Source organism: Pyrgilauda ruficollis, unplaced genomic scaffold (genome assembly GCF_017590135.1).
Source record: "Pyrgilauda ruficollis isolate IOZ18807 unplaced genomic scaffold, ASM1759013v1 scaffold43, whole genome shotgun sequence".
In the NCBI taxonomy this organism is placed as follows: domain Eukaryota; kingdom Metazoa; phylum Chordata; class Aves; order Passeriformes; family Passeridae; genus Pyrgilauda; species Pyrgilauda ruficollis.
The window spans coordinates 5,953,350-5,973,327 of record NW_024525823.1 but is presented as its reverse complement, the minus strand read 5'-3'; the positions used below and the strand labels follow the sequence as shown (position 1 = coordinate 5,973,327).

The 19,978-nt window shown below is 38.1% G+C and overlaps 1 protein-coding gene across 1 annotated transcript in view; it reads left to right on the top strand.

The window, feature by feature from the left end:
- Positions 1 to 19,978, top strand: part of LOC121359247 (prolyl endopeptidase) — an 84,645-nt gene that overhangs the window by 29,143 nt on the left and 35,524 nt on the right. Inside the window, exons 8-9 of the mRNA XM_041478062.1 lie at positions 8,798 to 8,989; positions 17,511 to 17,708. Coding sequence (XP_041333996.1) covers positions 8,798 to 8,989; positions 17,511 to 17,708 — 390 coding nt within the window. The remainder of the gene's footprint in view (positions 1 to 8,797; positions 8,990 to 17,510; positions 17,709 to 19,978) is intronic.

The following is a 19,978-nucleotide window of genomic DNA, read 5'->3' as shown; positions in this document are numbered from 1 at the left end:
TTTCAATTAACTGTGGATATGGGACCTCTTCCCTTTGTGTTTCATTCTTCCTCTTTAGTTCCTCGTGGGGTGAAGTTCAGAAAGATCAGGGACAAAATTACGGGATTCTTGTCCAGATTTGACCACTCTGTCAGCCAACTGGTAAGGTTTAATTTTGCCTTATGAATCAGTAGCAGGAGTGCAGTGCTGGTTGGGTCAGGAAGGACAGCACTGTGGGTTCATGACCAGAATGTTATTCCCTCATTCAGTACTCCCTCCAGGTTTCCCTACTTATCTTGCTAAGCTGCTCGTAGGCTTTTCAACTCTTGGCTCCGTAACAAACATTTAAAAGTGATCTAATGCTGAGTAGTTATTAAAAAACCCCACATATTTACCCAGTAACTAAGCACTGTAAGGCACAATTTTTGGTAGCTATTTTATCAAACTTGGCTTCCACAAGACAGACAGCACTCAGGTTTGCTTGTTTGTTGAACCAGGCAAACAAGAAAACTTCTTTCATTAATCACTTCACTTAACTGTTCTTGGTACACCTGAAAATGCCTCATAGTAGCCAAACAGCTGGATACACAGTAAAATCAAGCAATTATTTATTAGCAAACATTGCTGTACACCTTACCAAAAAAAAAAAAAAAAAAAAAAAAAAAAAAAAAAAAAAGCAAAAAAAAAAAAAAAGAAAAAAAGGCAAACCAAAAAGCAAAAACCCCAACCAACTAAAAAAAAAAAACCCAAACAGTGGGGTTTTTATGTAGCATGTCTCTTCATGCTTCTGTGCCTGGTTACAATTTTGTTTTTCCCTTTTCTTGAGAAATGAGATTGTTTCTTTTTTATTAGATTGTCAGCCTTGACTGTTTATTTTTTGAATATGTGATTTGGTGCTGTGAAGAAGGAATTTAGCACCAATCTGTTGGTGTGCAACAAGAAATTAATGAAAGCTGTTTAATCACCCTTGGCTATGAACATAGACCAGCATGACATGGCCTATTGGTCTTGTTGAAGTCATCCTTAGTATTGACCTTTTTGTTTATTTTGTATTGTGGTAGCAGCTGGGAAGCCTAATGAAAAAATCAGGATCCTCTTGTGAACACTATAGAACACTCAGAGCTCTGGGCAGAGCCCCACTTTGCTCTTCCTGGGGGACCTGAAGCATGAGAGCAGAGGAGAAAATAGAAGGGATATAAACCAGCATGGGGAGCAGAAGAGGTGGCTCTTCTTATAACCTTTGGGTGTGTAGAAACATAGTCTTAATGAAAAATTGCAGTGATTTCTGGTATGCAAAAAGCTAGAGGGTTGGCTAATAACCAACCTGAGTTGTTGGATTGGAAAGGAAGCTAAACACAGATTTGTTTTAAGTAGGAGGTACAGGGGCTTTCTGGAGAGAGAACAGTGATGGGGGCTCTTTTGCTTGGGTACTGGGTTGCTTGGAGGTTGGTTTGTGTCTGGTGGGAACAGTGTAGGGTGGTAGGAGGACACACGTAGGGGAATAGGAGCTAGTGAAAAATACTTGAGAATCACTGGCTTGAAAAGATGTGATAAAAATGGAGCAAACACAGAAGTTCACAGCTTATTCATTTTCAGCTGGAATTGCTTAGTCATTGTCAGCTGGAATTGCTTTGTATTAGACTGGCAGGGAAAGGTTGAAAGAAAGACTTTAAGAGCAAGGCTATCAGTCAGAATTTTTAAAATTTTCTTTCTTTGTTTAGAATGTTGTTCTTTTTTTCCCCACACCAAAAAAAGCATGTATGTGACTTGAGGGCAGGTGGAAAAAGGTAATGTTTGTCCCCATCAGTGTTGAATATCGAATTGTTTGGCCTTTTATGTTTTAGTTTAGTCTTGCAATTTATCAGGCTCTCTTAATAAATAAATAAGCAATGAACAGTGCTATATACAGTAACATCAAAGGGATGAGTCAGTATGTGCTGTGTAGCCTGAAATAGTGGGTCAAAACCTTTGTAATGAAAATGAACAAGAGACAGTGAGGCGACAGTAGACATCAGCGATAAAGTGGAATGTGGTGAGAGGGAGAATGCTCTTCCATGTTTTGAAAAACTTTTCTGTGATTGAAATAACTTAAAAAAAATGTTTCAAAAATTAATATCAAAACACGGCTGTTGTATCCTAACAAATGGTGAGAAAAAAATGTTTCATATCCCTTAAATGTCAATTTCAATGTTTTGCTTTCACGGTTTGTTTTTTTTTATTATACATAAATATATGCATAAATACATACTTCATATGTATTTATTTTGGAGGGAAATGATTAGCAATAAAAATAAATAAAATTAGTGACAAAAAAAGCACTACAGGGTGTCATCTATTTGAATTTCTGTAAACCTTTGGCATGTTCCCCTACAATATCCGTCTCTCTAAGCTGGAGAGATAGGAATTTGATGGGCAGATTTTTGGGTGAATGAGGTATTGGTGGATGATCACATCCAGAGGGTAGGGGTCAACAGCTCAGTGTCCCAATGGACAGGGGTGATGAGTGTCTGTGGTCTAATGGGACCATAGGTACTCAGGGTCCCGTACTGGGAGCAGTGCTGTATAGGCAGTGGGATGGAGTGCACCTTCAGCAAGCCTGCAGGCATCACCAAGCTGAGTGGTGCCTCACTCCTGAAGGACAGGTTATCATATGGATGGACCTGGACAAGCTCAAGCAATGGACCCATGGGAACCTCATGAAGTTCCATAGGGTCAAGTACAAGGTGCTGCACCTGTATTGGGGTAACCCCCTTTATCAATGCAAGCTGCAGGATGAAGGGATTGAGAGCAGCCCTGCTGGGTCTGAGAAGGACTTGGTATTGGTGGATGAGACGCTGGACATGACCCAGCAGTGTGCACTCACAGCCCAGATAGCCAATTGTACCCTAGGCTGCGTCCAAAGCAGCATGGGCAGCAGGATGAGGGAGGGGATTCTGTGCCTCTGCCATGGTCTCATGAGACCCCATCTGGAACACTGCATCCAGCTCTGGGCATCCCAGCACAGAGAGGACATTGACCTGTTGGAATGGGCCCAGAGGAGGACCATGATGAAGATCAGAAGACTGGAGCACCTCTCCTATGAGGAAAGGCTGAAAGAGCTGTGGTTGTTCCTCCTGGGGAAGAGAAGGCTTCAGGAAGACCTTGCTGCTGCCCTCACAACTTCAAGGGAGTCTGTAAGAAGGGTGGGGACAAACTTTTTAGCAGGGCTTGTTCCCATACCAAAAACAGTAATGGTTTTTAATTTAAAAAGGGGTAGGTTTAGGTTAGACAGAAGGAAGATTTTCACAAGAAATGTGTTAAAGCATTTGAACAGGTTGCCACATCATAAAGAGGTGATGGATGCCCCATTCCTGAAAGCATTTAAATTCAGGTGGGATGGGGCTTTGAGCAGCTGGATCTCGTTGAAGATGTCTCATCTCATTGCAAGGGGATTGGCATAGCTGACTTTTACAGATTCTTTCAAATGCAAACTATTCTATGAAATTAAATAGCTTGTTTATTAATTAAATAGCAAGGACATCTTCATACTGCTTCTCTGTGACTGGACATTACATTTATAAATCACAGAATCATAGAATGTTGAGGGGTTGGAATGGATCTTAAAGATCATCCAGTCCCAACCCTACCTGCCAGGGCAGGGGTACCTCCCTTTAGACCAGGTTACTCAAAGCCTTATTCAAGCTGGCTTTGAACACCACCAGGGTAAATAGTATTCATAACGAAATTATTTTTTAGATGAGGTATTTGTGCTTTCACCTGTTTGTATTAGAGAAAGTGTAGTGTGAGGGAGAGAGATTAGCTTTGATGCCTGCTTTTCAGTTGCTGTGTTCTGCTGTCTGAGGGCATGAGCTATAACTCTCTCAAAATGAATCATATATATTCTCTTCTCCTGTCTTGAGTGATTATCCCAGTGGAAGTAAAATTGGAGCCTTGAAACCGATTGAGAAATGTCTGTTCATAAAAGTGCTTGATTTCTTTCTTCTGGATTAATCTTTGAATATATCTTGACATGTCTGAACTTTTTAACCCAAAGGAATGAAGATTGCTTCCTTCCATTTATTTATATTTTAGATGGCAAATACATTAACTTTCCATCATCGTTGAGTAGCTGTCATCCATCATCTGCAAGATGAGTTGTACCCTCTCAATACAAATACAAAAGTTTCATTCCTTTTAAGAACATCTTAATATCTCCTTGACAGTATTTCCTCCCTCAGATGTTTGTAAGTGAAGTCAGGTCCCAAGGCATAGAGAGATCTTGCTTTTAAAAAAAGTCTAAATTGTTTGAAAATATCTCTTGCCTTTGGAGATCAGAGCGAGACAATTAAATATTTGTGTCTTTGAAGAAAAAAGAGGGGAAAAAACCCTGAGTTCTTTTCCCTAGCTGACTCGCTCAGAGCAGGGGCTTGGGAGCAAGCTGAGTATTGCATGATTCGAGAAATTAGATTCTGATGTGGAAGTAGATGTCTGAGTGAAGGACTCTGCCATTCATTTCCTAGAACAGGTTATGAACATGCCACAGGGGCCCTGAAATAGTTGCTTCCAATCTGATGTATGCTGTGTACCATGAGATTCTGTCTTCTATTGAATGTAAAACCTACTGTGGATTAGTACTGTGAAACACTAAGAGATTGTCCAGTGAGGTTGTGGATATCCCATCCCTGGAGGTATTCAAATCTAGGCTGGACAGGGCTTTGAGCACCTGGTCTAGTGGAAGGTGACCCTATCCCCATGGCAGGGTGGTTGGAACTAGATGGCTTTTAAGCTCCCTTCCAACCCAAATCATTCTGGAATCTATGAAAATCTAGGAGTTAAAAATTCATGATATTTCCATAAGTAGAAGTTTATTTACTTAATATGTGTACCGTAATAAAATGTGGCATCATTCTTTGGGTTAGAAAGCCTGTCCTGTTGTTATGAGCCAAGTCTCCTGGTTCATTTCCTGAGCTTTCTCAGCACTGCCCCATGTGTAGAAAAGCTGTCTTGCAAAAAATGACAACACAGAATGGAATTTATGGAGATGAGCATTTATATCTTCACCTGATAATTTTGGCTGTTAGAACACATGAAAAAAGCCAAATGCAAGTGTTTGCCTTTTGAAAACTTCTTTTTACCAGTGTCTGATAACCCTACCATTGAACCCTGTCTCTCCAGTACACAGACAAGAGGTTATTTGCCATTAATTGATTGTTTGGCCTTTCCATGAAACATGAAATACGGAAGTATCAAGAACATTTTGTGAAGTGATTAACAGTGACTCTCAGCCACTCTATCCTTTCTGTATGAAGAGGGTTGGTAACAAGACCTTGTGATAATTCATGCTCTTACCAATTTGTTCAAATTAACTTTTCTTTCTCCTGTAGTTGTCATTCACAGATCTGCTTCATCACCCAGAGCTCTCAGTAGGCCATGGAATATTTTACTATGTTCAGAGGCCAGTACAAGATTGAGGGCATATTCTGTGATGCTTACTGAAACAATTTCTCTTCTGATCTTCTATGGATCCAAAAACTTTGTTTAAAAATTCCATCTGTATGCTGAATGTTGCTTTTGTCTTTTGCAGAAGCCTAGCTCTGTAGGATTATGATTTTCTGTTGTGTGGCATGGCTTTATTGTCCACTGAATTCTACCTGCAGTTCCTATTGTAATGCAGTTATTTGATGATGAATAATTGATTGGTATAAAATATATAGGCAAAACCATCTGTATCTTCTCAGCAATGTATTTCAATAGAAGAACTGGCAGGGGAAAGAATTGGCATATAGCAGCAGTATACAGGGAACTGGCATGTTTTTCCTGTATGTAATAAATCTGTCTCAGTTGTGTGCTTATGTGGATTAAACTGAAGTCTTCAGCGTTTCAGGTGTTAAGAGTAGCCTTAGACTATCCAAATGTTACTTCTCAGTGATTCTTTTCAAATACACATGTTCCCAGAGGGCTGCTGGTTAAACCTGTAAATGCCTTATCAAGATCCAGTTCTTCAACTCTTTTTTCTCCTTTTTATGAAGAATGGACTCAATGTCTATCCTTCATCTTGTTTGTCTAGTACTTTTTGAAGTTGTAACTTACAGACATACGGTTCTTTTGTTACTGAGGGGCAAGGCCAGAGTGCTTGACATGGGGGCAGTGCCATGCTAGTGAACTCTACAGGCCTGTCCCTTCCTTGTGCTGCCACTGGCATGACCTGGGGAGCAAGGGTGCCTGTCCCCATCACTTTTCAGCCATATTAGTGCCCAGTGAACTGCCTGTGTTTTGCCATCAGGTTGCTATTTCTAGCCCAAAGGAGAAGGCTAAGCAGGAGTATCTGAAGCAATGCTAGAATACCCCTTTCAGTCACAGCCACAACTAGGTCACCTGCAACCAAGCATAAAGAAGCATCCTCTTATGGCTGATACCTGTGCCATTGCAAAGGACTTGTTCCTCTCGCTGGAGAACTGCAGCACATACCCTGTGCAGCAACGATGTGTCTGATGTAAGGGCTGCCTGTAGTTGCCTCGTTACTGCCTCTGATCCTGGATTAGATGTTGGTGTATTTAACCACTTCAGTAAGATAGTGGTTTAGAGGTAATTCAACTGTGATATTTGTCTTCTAAGGACTACATAAAAGCCACTTTAATAAGATGGATGCTCTTGCTTTTGTATAATAACGACAGAGTATACCCTTGCAGAACATCAACCCTCTCACTTATTTACTAGCTGCTCATTTGGGAATGGATGAATGAGTTGCAAGGAAGCAATGTAATTCCCTAGTGTCACATTATTGTCCTTTTTTGTCATGGAATCCAAGTTCCAATGTACTCATAGAGACTACAACTATTGTGCACATTTACCATTAAAAAAGTGTGTTTTTTCAACAGTCTGGCAACTTCTTTTTCTGAAGTCTTGTACTTCAGTATGATGGTTTCATTCTGTCAGATACCAGTATTGTTATGGTGTTACTCTGCAGTTAAAGTTTTTATTTACTAAAATGCCGTGTGACTTGGGATCCTGAAATGTTTTCATGTTGTTTATTAGGGTTCACTGTAGGATGGATTTGCTTTTATTTTACTGGGCATCAAAGCAGGTTTTCTTTGTGGAACTCACAGCAACTGGAGTGACTTAGCAGGATTTTTCTTCAACATGAAATCTCTTGAGAAGGGCAAAACTTTGGATCTTAGGAAAAATCAAAGTGTATTCACTCAGGATACTAAATTGATTGGACTGTGTGGAAAATTCATACTAAAGCAGTACACAAAGTGGAATTTAATCACTTTGCATGAAGAGACAGGGAAGTTTTCTTTAAACCAAAATGGCAATTAAGAGATACAAACTTTATGAATGTACCCGTCCTGACTATACTCTGTTATTACATCTAATGGGTTTAAAATGACCTTAGTCATCTCACTGCTTCCTCAATTATTCTTTTCTTTTTTTAAATTTACAGTAATTACAGCTTGGCTATGATCTACTTGCTCAGTTTTTAATATTATAAAATAAGCTGAAATGCTTTTTTTATTGATACAAACATTACATTATGGAGTTTCACAAACAGATTTATGAACAGTTTATTTGTTTATACTTAAAAGCAAAGACCCAACCTGTAGCTTTAGAAAAGGGACAGACAGTGCACTAAATGTTATTTTAAGAAATAAGAGCTTTAGTTTCACATAAGGATTCTGATTTTTCAGCATACCTAATGTATGATGCTTGCAATAGTAAGTTTGGATGATAGGTTGGGTTGTACATATAACAAGTGTATCACATATCTTATCTAGCCTTGCTTCTTTTTCTTTCTACTAGCCTCTCAACCTATTGCAAAACAGGAAAATGTGAATAAAAAGCAGTGGAGTCTTAAAATCCCATCTTCAGGTTGAGTCAATACTACCCACTCTGTACCACTGTCTGAAGCTGAGGCAATTTATTTTTGAGAGAAGTCTGCTTATTTTACTGAGTGTGATATTGTAGGAGATTTATAGGCAAAATGCAGTTTTCTTTCTTCAGAAACCCAGATGTTTTTGCTAACTGTAGTTGTCCTTTGATGGTGACAAATTTCTGCAAAACAGCATTTCAGGAATGTTGTTTTTGAGTTGAAAGAGAAATTCCTCATGTTGAAGTTTCTTGTACTCATTCCAATAGCATAATTTCTATTCTGCGGGAAGTTCTGGGCTTTTAAGGAGAATGAAAAACTTTCCATTCAAAGAAAAATTTTTGCAGGAGCTAAAATCCCCAAACATCATTTCTATTCTGCAGGAAGTTCTGGGCTTTCAAGGAGAATGGAAACTTTCCATTCAAAGAAAAATTTTTGCAGGAGCTAAAATCCCCAAACATTTCTTTATAATTAAATAGTAATTTTAGAAAAGCTGTTAAAAATAAAATTCCACTTGAAAGCTTAGTGCAGTCTTGCAACTCAGCTGCATCCCTTCATTCTAAGTCTGTAGAAGGGGGCACTTGTGAGCTCACTTGACAAGAACCTGATGTGCTCAGTGGCGTTGACTTCACAGCAGCCACTGTGGTAGGGGCATTGCTGTGGCAAACATCTGAGCTCTCCAGAAGCCCCTTAGGAAAGATGGTGAAACATGAGCCATAATTCTGTCAGGATTTTGCTAGAAATTCCTCCAAACCAGTCATCTTAACATGTCTCCGAACTGGCCTATTGATCTGGAGCAGTCTTTGAAAGTTCTTAATACCTGGTACACATTCTGGCCTTTCCATAACTGTACTGCTTCTGGTCACCAGCCCTGTTCAAGAAGGAGCCTACAGCAATTGTCAGGAGGGCCTTGCCCTCAGGTGTTGAAAGGTTTTGTTTGAGGGATTGACCATTCTGCGTTTGATCTTGCAGGAATTCTTCAATGGGTGAAGTTGATAGATAACTTCGAGGCTGAGTACGAGTATGTCACCAATGAAGGAACAGTGTTCACTTTCAAGACAAACCGCCATTCTCCAAATTATCGGTTAATCAACATTGACTTCAGTGATCCAGAGGAATCCAAATGGAAAGTTCTCGTCCCTGAACATGAAAAAGATGTTCTAGGTAAGAGTTCATGTCAAGTTAAAGACATTAGGTTCTGCTTTTTCCAAATTAATTGAGCAATTAGTCTGTTGAATGATCTTTTACAGACATTCTTGCTTTTTTCCTGTGTTTAAACTTTGGTTAAGATTTGCAATTTAAAAGACTTGCTGAGATACAAGCAATTCAGAACATCTCTTTCTCTCTCTCTCCAACGTCCTGTGTGGCCCTAGTGAAGTTGCTTCATCTGTCCTTGTTTTAATTCAGTGTTTGTAGGAAATGAGGGAAAAGTATTTTCCTGCTTCATGTCAGTGAAATAAATGTTTACTAGACAGTCAGGGATTACAACAAGAGGGACTTTGTAAGCAGAAAGAAGGGAAAGTGCAAATCTGGCAGTGCTGCAGTATGCTTTGAACAGAATTGGTCAGAATTTGAGACAGGATTTCTTTTCTTCCTGGAGTAAGAGGAGTAAACAATACTTGAAAAAAAAAGCCTCAGGAAAGTGTATGGGCAGGGAATTCTTCAAGGATAGAAGCAAGTTCAAAACATAAGCATTTGGTTTTGATACAATTAAAATAAAAGTGTATTTTTTAATCCCATCATTTTGCAGAAAGTTCTATGAAAGCTTAGAATTAGTTTCAGATAATACAGAAGAACCACCTTTGAGCTGTTTTTTGACAGATGCCTCATGTACATTTATGTAGTTTGCTCTCCATACAGTACAAGGTACAATTATGATTTATCTGACTAGCATAATTAGTTATTCAAAAATGCTCTGAATTTTTAATTAATCAATTTTTATACAAATGCATTCATGTTTGCCACTTTTCCAGTGAAGAGCTGCTTTGTAGAATGAGTCGAAATCTGTGTATCTGATTTCATATGTCCATACAGTGTAATTCTGTCTTTCCTCACTGAGACAAACCTATTTTACTACATTTCACAGTCATCTTAAGGCTTTTGTCACTTTAAAAAATAATCTTTATTTCTGTCTGCAGTTCACAATGTGCCATGTGTGATATCTGCCCCAGCCTAGATGTCCCCAGTGTGACATAAATGTTTACTCTAAACATATCTAGAATTGTAGTGGTGTTGCAAATGACTGGGGTCTAGAATATTGAGAGAATTTTAGTGAATGGAAATGTAGCAAATTAGGCTTGGTGAGGCTTTTCTTAAGATTGGTAACTGTTTGAATCAGAATCAACCTGCATCTTAAATGAAGTACGTTTCAAGTCCTAAGCAGAGAATTAATAATAGATGTAAGTGAAAAATTGCTTCCAAAATTGCTTCTTAATTTTGATCATGTGCTAATTCACTGGCAGTGTGTTAAGCTATGCTTAAGTTATGAGGGACAGCAGTTTATAAAGTGGGACCAAATTGAAAAATTGACTTGGACATAGTGAGTGTATAAACAGAATGGGACAGAAACCTGTGACTGACATGAAATGTGGTTACTATGTGTGGATTTACATGGAAGGTGGTCTGGGCAGCCAAAGGAGCTTTGACCAGTGCCTCTGTAAGCACTGATTATCTATTCCTTCCCAGTAAGATAAATGCCAGATCTGCTCTTCCCTACAGTGTGGTATTTAGCTCAACTCCATTTCACTCTAAAGGCAAAGTTGTGATGAATTCATGTTTGTGCACAAACAAAAAAAAAATTAATGCATGCAACATTCATTTAATGGTTTATACATGGCAGCCTTGACAGTACAGACTTAACAAGAACTGCCCTAAAAAACCTGAAAACTCAGATGAATGGGTTTGCTGAGGACACTGGCCTTTAGACTATAAACCCAACAGGCATTCAGCTCTTAAACACTTGAAAGCAAACATAATCTGTCATATAAAACCATCAGGGTGACTTTCAGGAATATGTTTTGTGTCATTAATCTTTTACTGTACTTGAATGTGAAGCCACAGCAGGCAGTCATATGGCTAGCTCTTTCTATATCTTTTTAGAGCAGTATGTAAAGAAATTGGATTGAACTAACAAATGAAAGAGTCTGCATAAGAAGATGAGTTTTAAGTAGATTAATAAATCTATAGTAGATTTTACAGAAAAGTAAATTTAAATTCTTCAGTTGTTTCTTTGGTACAGACACTTGCAGATTAGTCTTGTATCCTTAGCACCAAGATATGGGGGAGTTCTATCATGTTCAGGAAGTTGTAGTCCTGAATAAATAAAAAACCTCACTCCTTCACATGATATAGCCAGCAAGCAAGCCAGTCTCCATGTCAGACTCTTTTAGTCATTACAGGTTTTGTTAAGGAAGGCATAATTATAGCAATGACAGTTAATAATTCGTTCTTGAAAACCTTGGAGTGAAGTGAATTTGATTTGGGCAATAAAGAGATGACAGTGTAATGAAGCTCCTTCTGCAAAAGCTAAGACAGCAGTGATTCAGAGGGTAAATGGGTATTACTGCTTTTTACTTACGTGTGGGAGTGACTTTAACAAGATGTAATTTAGCTGTATTAGTATTTCTTCACAAGCATTATAGTTAGTGGTACCCTAGGTCACAAATGTGTTTTATTGGGATATATAGATCCTACTCTGGTATGACCTACGTGGAAGACACAGCTTGTTCATTTCTGCATCTTAACTTAGATTCAATTTCATAAAAGCTGCAGTTCCAGAAATAGATCTATTTACAAATAATAAATTCATGATTGAGAATTGAGAAGCTCTACCAGTGTCCATCACTGGCATAAAGAGATGTTCCGCAAAGTATCATTGTATTCTTAGAAAGATGCTACAGCTAATACAATCTAACCAAGAAATAAAAACACATGCCTACATGATGATGTGAATGTCTTTTGGTTTCCTCAACATATTCTTTAAGATAGACTTTTTATTGGCTTTGACCCTTTCTTTTTCAAGAGCTGTTTATAAGTGAGAGAATTTGGGAAATAAGCAGAAAAATCAAGCATGTTCCTACAGTGAAGTTGTACACGCACTTCATTTTACAACTGTCAGCAGGGATTTTACACAGAGGTGAGGTAAATTTAGATCTCTACTCTGTGAACTGAGGGGAAGAAATAAATGACAGCTATTTTAAAAGGGAATTGAAGGGGGCGCTTCAGAGCATATTGTAGTGTGATGAGGCTAATTTCCTTCCCTTTGGAGTTTGTTTATAAAGTGTTAGTTTTAATTTTCAGGGAGCCTGAAATAAAACCACAGGACAGATTCACATCTGACATTGAACTTGTGCTTTAAATGACCACATAGCTGCAAGAAGTGTGCTGAATTGAAAGGCAGCTATGACCCCATAAATGCAGACTGACCATAACAGACCTGCAGCCCTAGTTCTAAGGCACGGGATAAACCTGCTGGGTTTGGAAGGTTAAATGATTTATTTTGAGAACTGTGGCACCCCCCATTGCACCCAGAGCAGGGCAAGTGGAGAACAGCAGTTAGTATCCAGGCCCTTTCCTTGTGGCAATGAAAAGCAGAATAGATATCCTGAGTAAGGAGGGCTGAGGAATAAGACATATTCCTGAACGTGTTGTAGATGAGGAGAGGATCTTGAGCAGTTCCTTAATCTCAGCTGGCCATTTAACAAGCAGAGGCAAAGCTAGCAGTGCTCCCTGTACCTTGTACATATCTGCACACCTAAACTCAGTGCATGTAAAATGCTTCCCTTCCCTCAGCTACAATTCCCAAGTGGAAAATAGTATTTTTCTTTATACCTTTAGCCTGCTAACTAATTCATAAATGTGTGGGAGATGGTGAGGTAAGTTACTGCAGCTGAAATTTGTGTTTTGGCACTATAATGAAACCAGGAGGGAAAGTCTGGAAGGAACACCAAATCCTTGACTTGTTGAAATCGGTTGAAGCTTTCCCATTAACTTTAACACGGCAGGCTGCCATTGAGGATGGGATCTCAGTGAGAAGATACATACTTTATATGTATGAGGGCCATATATTTGTATATATATGAAGGCCTGTCAACATTTACTCACTCGTTTCAGAATTATTCATGTTTTATTCTGTAAATTGCTCATGCTTTACCTGCAAGTCTACTCGTAAGTAGCCTTGAGTGATGGTTACAAGTCATTCTAGTTGAGATCAACATTGGTAGAGACATTTATGGTTTATGGTCACTGTGATGACCAAAAAAAACCACCAAGACCTTCCAGGTCTGTGTTGCAGCTACAGCTTTGGCCATCCATTGAAATGCGTTAATTACTCTCACTCAACAATACATGCGTTGAGTGGACACATAAGCACAGCACACATCAAGTAACTCAGCAATTCCTGATGAAGCTCTGTGGCTGCTTGGCTCCTTTAGCGTGGTGTGTTCTCCATCAGCATCTGTCAAAGCATGCATCTGTCAAAGCGTGTTTGTACATTCAGACACTTAACATGCTGTAGTTAGTGCTGCAGAAAGGAAAGGTCAAAACTGTTTTAAGTCATTAAGGTTAGTGGCACAGATGTTTAGTGTGAGGATTTTCGCTGAAACTAGTTCAAAAACTTGTTCATAGCAACACTGCAGGTGCCAAGTTAGAGGCTTTGTGATTAATGACAGCTGTCAAAATGAAAAAAAGAGTTTTTGGAAAGTAGCAGTATATGAATTTCTGGAAGGTTGAACTAGAAGTTCTAGACACAGTTGAGCTCAGTTTTCTAGGCCTTATTAAGAACTGTATCTCCTCTAGCCCAAATTTAGCTCTTGAAGAATTGGGTGTAACCTATTGTTGTCATCAAAGTGGTCACTGTACTCTTCAGAGAGACCTGGCCAGTACCAAGGATAACTCTTCACATTTGCTTTTAGTACTTAGGACTGCCTCCAAGTGTGTTCATCTTTCTGTGGTGCCTGAAGCACGATGCTCAGGTTGGAGGAGGCAGCCTCTTAGTGTTTACTGTGTAGTAATATAAATCCTGTGCCTGATGGATGTTGGAAGTAGGTAGGTTGATAAATGTAGGTGTATCCAGGGGAGTAACTGCTCTGTTCATTGGTATTAACTGAAAATAAATTGACCTATACATTGGTGAGGTTTTGGATAGTTAGCTTTTTAAAAACCATCACTTGTGTGTTTGAAAGCAATTCACAGTATCCCAGAATGAGGTATCCAAAATAAATGGCTCATTTGCACTCTAAAGGTGCTTATTTCTTCTCTCCATTTGTCTTTAAAGGGTGCCTACAGCAGTGGTGTCAGGCTTAGACAGGAGATTTGAAATCACACAGTCTCCGAAGTTCCTAGGAAATACAGAGGCATGCAGGGTGCATCCTGCACTGCACCAGCAAAACCAAAAGATTGGCTGCTAATGCAACATGCCCAACAGTAGCTGTGGTTCTCCGTGCTGAGCATGGGAATAACAGAGACTCAAGTTAAAGCTTGCAGTCAAAAAATAGCTCTTGTTAATAATTCAGCATTATTTTAACTTGCTGTATATATAAGTGTTGGTTATTAGTGTCTTCTTTTTCTTCTGGTCTTTCAAGTCTGCTTCAATGTTTTGCTCTATTTTGATTTTTGCATTTCTTTGTAGCTGGCATTACTGTAAGTTTTGGAGGCAGTTAGCAATGCACCAAACCCAGTTATAATACAGGTACTGTACACAGAAGCTGTGTTCCTGAATTCCATGGAATGTTTTCAAAACATTTTGCTTCTCATCTGTTATCTCCACCTGAAAGCATCTGATTTGTAAACCAGAGAGGTGATGGAGAGTTGATATTGCTGCTTCCTAGGCAAGTTCCTTAGTAGCAGAAATCCCCACATAAGCCAGCAGCCTTTCTCCTGGGCAATTGAATCTTTCTAATAAAAAGAGTAATGCCTCTTCATAAATATGTAAGTCAAAGTAATAATGAGCATCAGTTCTTGAAGAAAAAATCCATTAAACTGAATTGTTTAATCAAATAATTAGTGAGGAATTAAAGCATCACCGCAACGTAATTTTAAAATAAAAATTCCTTATTTGTTTTTGTTGAGGCAAAGCTGTATATTATATACATTCGAAGTTGACCTGAGAGTGTTTATAATCCATTTTGTGAAACTTTTTTCAAGAAATTTTGAGAGTAAAACTAGACATTTTAATTATAGATGTTGTTAAGAATACCAGTGGAGTTCATGGGATCTCCTGCTCATTGCAGAGGCAATAATTCTGCATGCAAAAAAAGTGTGTTGCATTTGGGATGCTAACTTTTAAATTCATATTTTGTATGAATTTCGTAAACCACATAAAAATTGTGGAAAATTTGTGCAGTGACAGTGTAAAAAATATTTTAAATTACTACATAGTCTCCTTGTGTATACAGCCAAGACTGATTCTCTATTTCAAAATATGTAATTGAATAGAACTATTAACTTACAATGTTTATTGTGTTCTCCAGCTTCACTTAAGAAATTTTAGCCACACTAGAGCTAAAATTACACATTGATTACTAATTTATAAACAGTGTTATGTTATGCTGTACCTTATTATTTCAGGTCATGGCTAAAATTTCAGTTAGTGTTCTCTAGGGCTTTGGTTAGAAAATTCCCAAATTTAGACTAGAAGCTCATGAGGGTGTTGGAAAGTTTGAGGGTAAAAAAAATTATGAATGGTGGTGTTTGGGAAGAGGGGAGTAGTAAAGCTTTATTTAGGTGTTTATGAAGCATGATTTCACATGTCTAGAAAGACAAGTATTACATTTCACGGGTCCTTCAGAAACAAGCTAAAAGGATTTAAAGGTCTTTGAGCTCCAGGGGGTCATGACAGACCTGAACTCCATATGAAAGCATATATGATGCTTTCAAAATGATGAGCTTTGACCTTCAATTCCAAAAACTTCTTACCCTTAATGAAAGGGGCACAACATACAAGTCAGAATTTTTATTCTGGAATTTGAATATGCAAAGATGCATTTAACTGTCTTCTTTACAACTCTGTGAATTCAAATTATTTGGCTTTATAGGACTTTGAGGAAACTAGAAAGAGCTGTTAAGATATGAATAACATAAAATGGCATAAAACTGAAATTCCATCAATTTGTATATGCTTATGCTCTGATATTTTTTCATCCAATGTTGTCACATTCAACTCTCCATCTCACAGTGCTACTTTGGCATTAAATTGTACCCCTGTCTGTCCTACCTAAAATTTCTTGCTCATTTGGTTCATCTCCTAATTCTTTGCTTCCAACAGATTAAAAAAAGCCATTTCCCAACACTGGTATTTTGCCCATAATTTAGATTTCCAGTCTGCATTGCCAGAGAAGAAGTTGTATGTATGTAGTTGGAAGAGAATGAGAATCACCTCCTCATCTAGTCTTACCAACAAATAAAATGTCCTACATTACCTCCTTCAGGATACTTTCTTTGATTTTTAACTTTGCTTGTATTTTGTCTTGCTTGTATTCAATTTGTGAATTAATGAGAAGTTAAAATACTGTTGTTGCAAAATAATTTCTTAACTGACAGAAATATTGAGCAAGGTTGAGATGTTTTAATTTTTCTCCTGTCTGTATGAGTAAATAAACAGACTTGTCACTAGAGATCTAAAGCCAATGACACAGGAGACAGGAGAAAATATGTTACATTATATATCTTGGGTGAACTGGAGCTCCAAAGAGTTTCTACAGTTTACAAGCTATAGAGATGGAGATTGAAGTGAGATAGTCAGTAGAACCACAAAGATTTTTAGAAATGACAGCCCAGATATTTTAATTGGTTTTAATTTTTTTAAGTCCAATTTAAAAACTGGCATGCCATGAAATAAAGGTTCACATAACGTCTAGTAATTATTCCAAGGAACAAACTCAGGATGGGAAAAGTTCTGTAGCACAGAAGCTCTCATTCCTACACAGCTGCACAAACATGGTGAGACTAGAACTAGGACTGCCAGGAGAGACATAAAGGCAATGAACCTCTGCAGAGGGATTTGTTCCTGGATTGAGTTCACTGTGCTGCATCCTGCTGCTATTACCTTACAGTCTCAAGAATGCTGTTTAGCAACATCAGCATCATGAATAAGCATGTGGGCTTCTTTAATGGCATGATGAGAATATCACCCCAGAGTAACCCTTTTCTTACACCCGTAGGGCTTGCTTGCAAGAATAGTCTCCTGATTACTTCAGCAATAGAACCAAGAGAAATAGTAATGTCTAGGTTCTATACCTCACTGTGCAATATGGGATCATCTCTCTTTTCCTTACGAGTTTAGTTTGAGTATAAATCATAATGATTGTTTTGATGTCCATGATACTTTCCATAAGTATTGCTGGCAAAGATAAATGTTTTGCTTGGGTTATGCATTGAAATCTGTGATATTTAAGAGCAGTATTGATCTATAAATATCCTAAATGCATACACATATTGATTAAGCAATTTTTATTCCTTTGTCTGCATAAATTAACTTTAGGCAGCATGGTTAATGCATTTCCAGAGAATGTCAGATTTTATTTTGGGTTCATTTACAAATATTTAAGAGTTAAAAATAGTGCGTGTCAGAAATTTTGCTGTATGCATTTAATGCTAAATGCATAGAATCAGAGTATGGATTGTTTTCTTTCTTACCTTTTTAAATTGTATTTTCTGTGGCTTTGTTTTTCTTTTCCATGCTGTGCAGAATGGGTTGCTTGTGTGAGGTCCAATTTCCTGGTTTTATGCTACCTGCATGATGTGAAGAATATCCTGCAGCTTCATGACCTAGCCACTGGTGCACATCTCAAGACTTTTCCCCTAGAAGTTGGTAGTATTGTGGGATATAGTGGCCAAAAGAAAGACACTGAAATATTCTACCAGTTTACTTCCTTTTTATCTCCAGGTAAGATTTTTTGGTCTCATGTTATTGTTCCTTTTCCCGAGAACAGTGTCTTTCTCATTTTCTGTAGTTCAGTAGTTATTTGGTATATTGGTATAAAACTGCTTTCCACCCATGTTAGCAGTGATTGTGCACATAAAAATGTACCAGTCTTTGATCCATCAAGCCTAAATAAGTATTAGTATTTGAGAAACCTGTATTAAGACTCAAGACTGACTTGTACTGGAGATAAAATTGTAGCATTCTCACAGTTCTTGCTTCATACAACAAGAAAGAAGTTGAAAAACTCAGTGAAAGATAATTGTTAATGTGTTTCATGTGATTTTTAATCACAATTTTAAAAAACATTAATAAAAGTCACAGAAATTGTTCTCTGACAATTTATGATTCATTTATGCATAGCCTTATTTGAGCATCCTTACTATCTGTCCTTACAGTATTTGGTGTTGCTGTAGGAATTGTCTTTGTAGAGTCCTGCAAAGCTGGAGCTGTCCAAAGCATTACATAATACAGGTGTGGCAAAACAGTAAATATTCTAGGATTTGCATAGGAAGGGGGCTTCTACACAGTTGTCAATCTAGTATATGACAAGAGAATGTATTTTCTGTTCACTCTTTTTTTTTCTTTCTTTATGGCCCAAACAATCAATACCTAATGCAAGGTGGGATTCAAATATGAAGGGGCAGATAGGTTTCAGCATCTTTATCTCCTTCCAAGGTTTTGTTATCATAAGGGGATAAAAAATGTGCTTATAGGATCTGACCTATGTTTTTGCGTGTTTCAGTTAGAGCACAGCAACATTACATTGCAAAATGGCTGTAAAATACTTTAGATAAGTTTGCTGGTTTTGCTAGAAAGGATTATGTCAAATTATCAAAATTAGGTTTCAATCTTAGCAGATAAGTATGATGAATTGCCTATTGTCCTACTGTTTACATAAACAGAAATATGATCTATTTTCAGTTCCTCTTTTAAACAACATTCAGATTGTTGCAGCCTTGCAGCTGGAGAGTAGCTTGAGGACACTTTTGCATTTGTCTCTTTGTCCAGCTTGATGGTTCGTAGTTCACTTGCCCAGGAGTCGCCAGTTTTGCAGGCCTGCACCATACATCTCAGCTATCTCAGCTGATGCAGTAGACTCTCTGTAGCTGCTAAAAATGTCTAGGGGAAGAGCCCAGATCTGTTTTAGCCTGTGGCTTTCCAGCTGGCCAGCAATAGCTGCTCTCACTGCCTGCTGGTTGCTTAGGCAGATTATTTTTCTCCTTTTCATTGATTTCCTTAGCATCTACAAAGAATTCACTATGGCATAGCTCTGTTAACTGGGGCAGAGTGACCTGGAATCTGGAAGAAAAAGGGGAGGTAAGAAATGTAGGTAGACTGTATGAGGATAAGGAAAGAATGAGAAAAGCAGACCAGAGCGGTAATTTTTAGGTAGGTTTATTTTAGTTTGTGTGCAACCTCTATTCACCTCATCAGAGGAATAGTCATACAAAAAGTATGGGGCTGATCCTTGGTTAACCTAGATATTCCTACTTTACTGTCAATATCATTTGCACCTGTATTAGGTTGGACTATTCTTTTTTTTTTCTAATGAGAAACAAATTAACATACTTGTGTTTAATACCTACAACAAAAGTAATAATAGCCATATATATGAAATAATGAGTAAAGCAGTTCTAAACCCATATATGCTGACACCATAAAATAATTTCTATTATTCCCTGAAAAATATGGCTATCCCTGATGTCCACTCTGGTCAGATGCTTAGGTGACCACTGGTGTTTTGCATTTATTTAGTACCCAGCAAAACAGTTACAAATACTACAATGGTTTTTTATATTAACTGCTGTCACACTAAAAATACAACAGAACAAGAGATGCAGTAGCAGGGGTTGAATTGCAAGTTTGTATAACATTAGGTTGATTTGCTCTGGAAATGCAGTCTGTGACTGTGCTTATTCTTCATTGTGTGATTTGCTAAGATGTGGGAATTCTGCCTGCCCTGTGTGCAGTGTTTCCCAGTACATGGCCCATCTTGAGCAGCTGCCTGTGTGTCAAACAGCTGCTCTGCTGTTGCTGCCTGGATGGCTTTACACTGAACTTGCACATCATTTTCTGGATTCTCATCTTTAAGGGAAATGCTGCCTTAATGCTGGTTTGAACCTATCAACCTGATTAGGCTTGCTGGTAATTTTGTGGTAAATGCAAAAAAAATCACAGCAGACTAGAGTAGTCCTACTTTTAGTCCCCTGTTAATTCAGTTATGGAAAAAG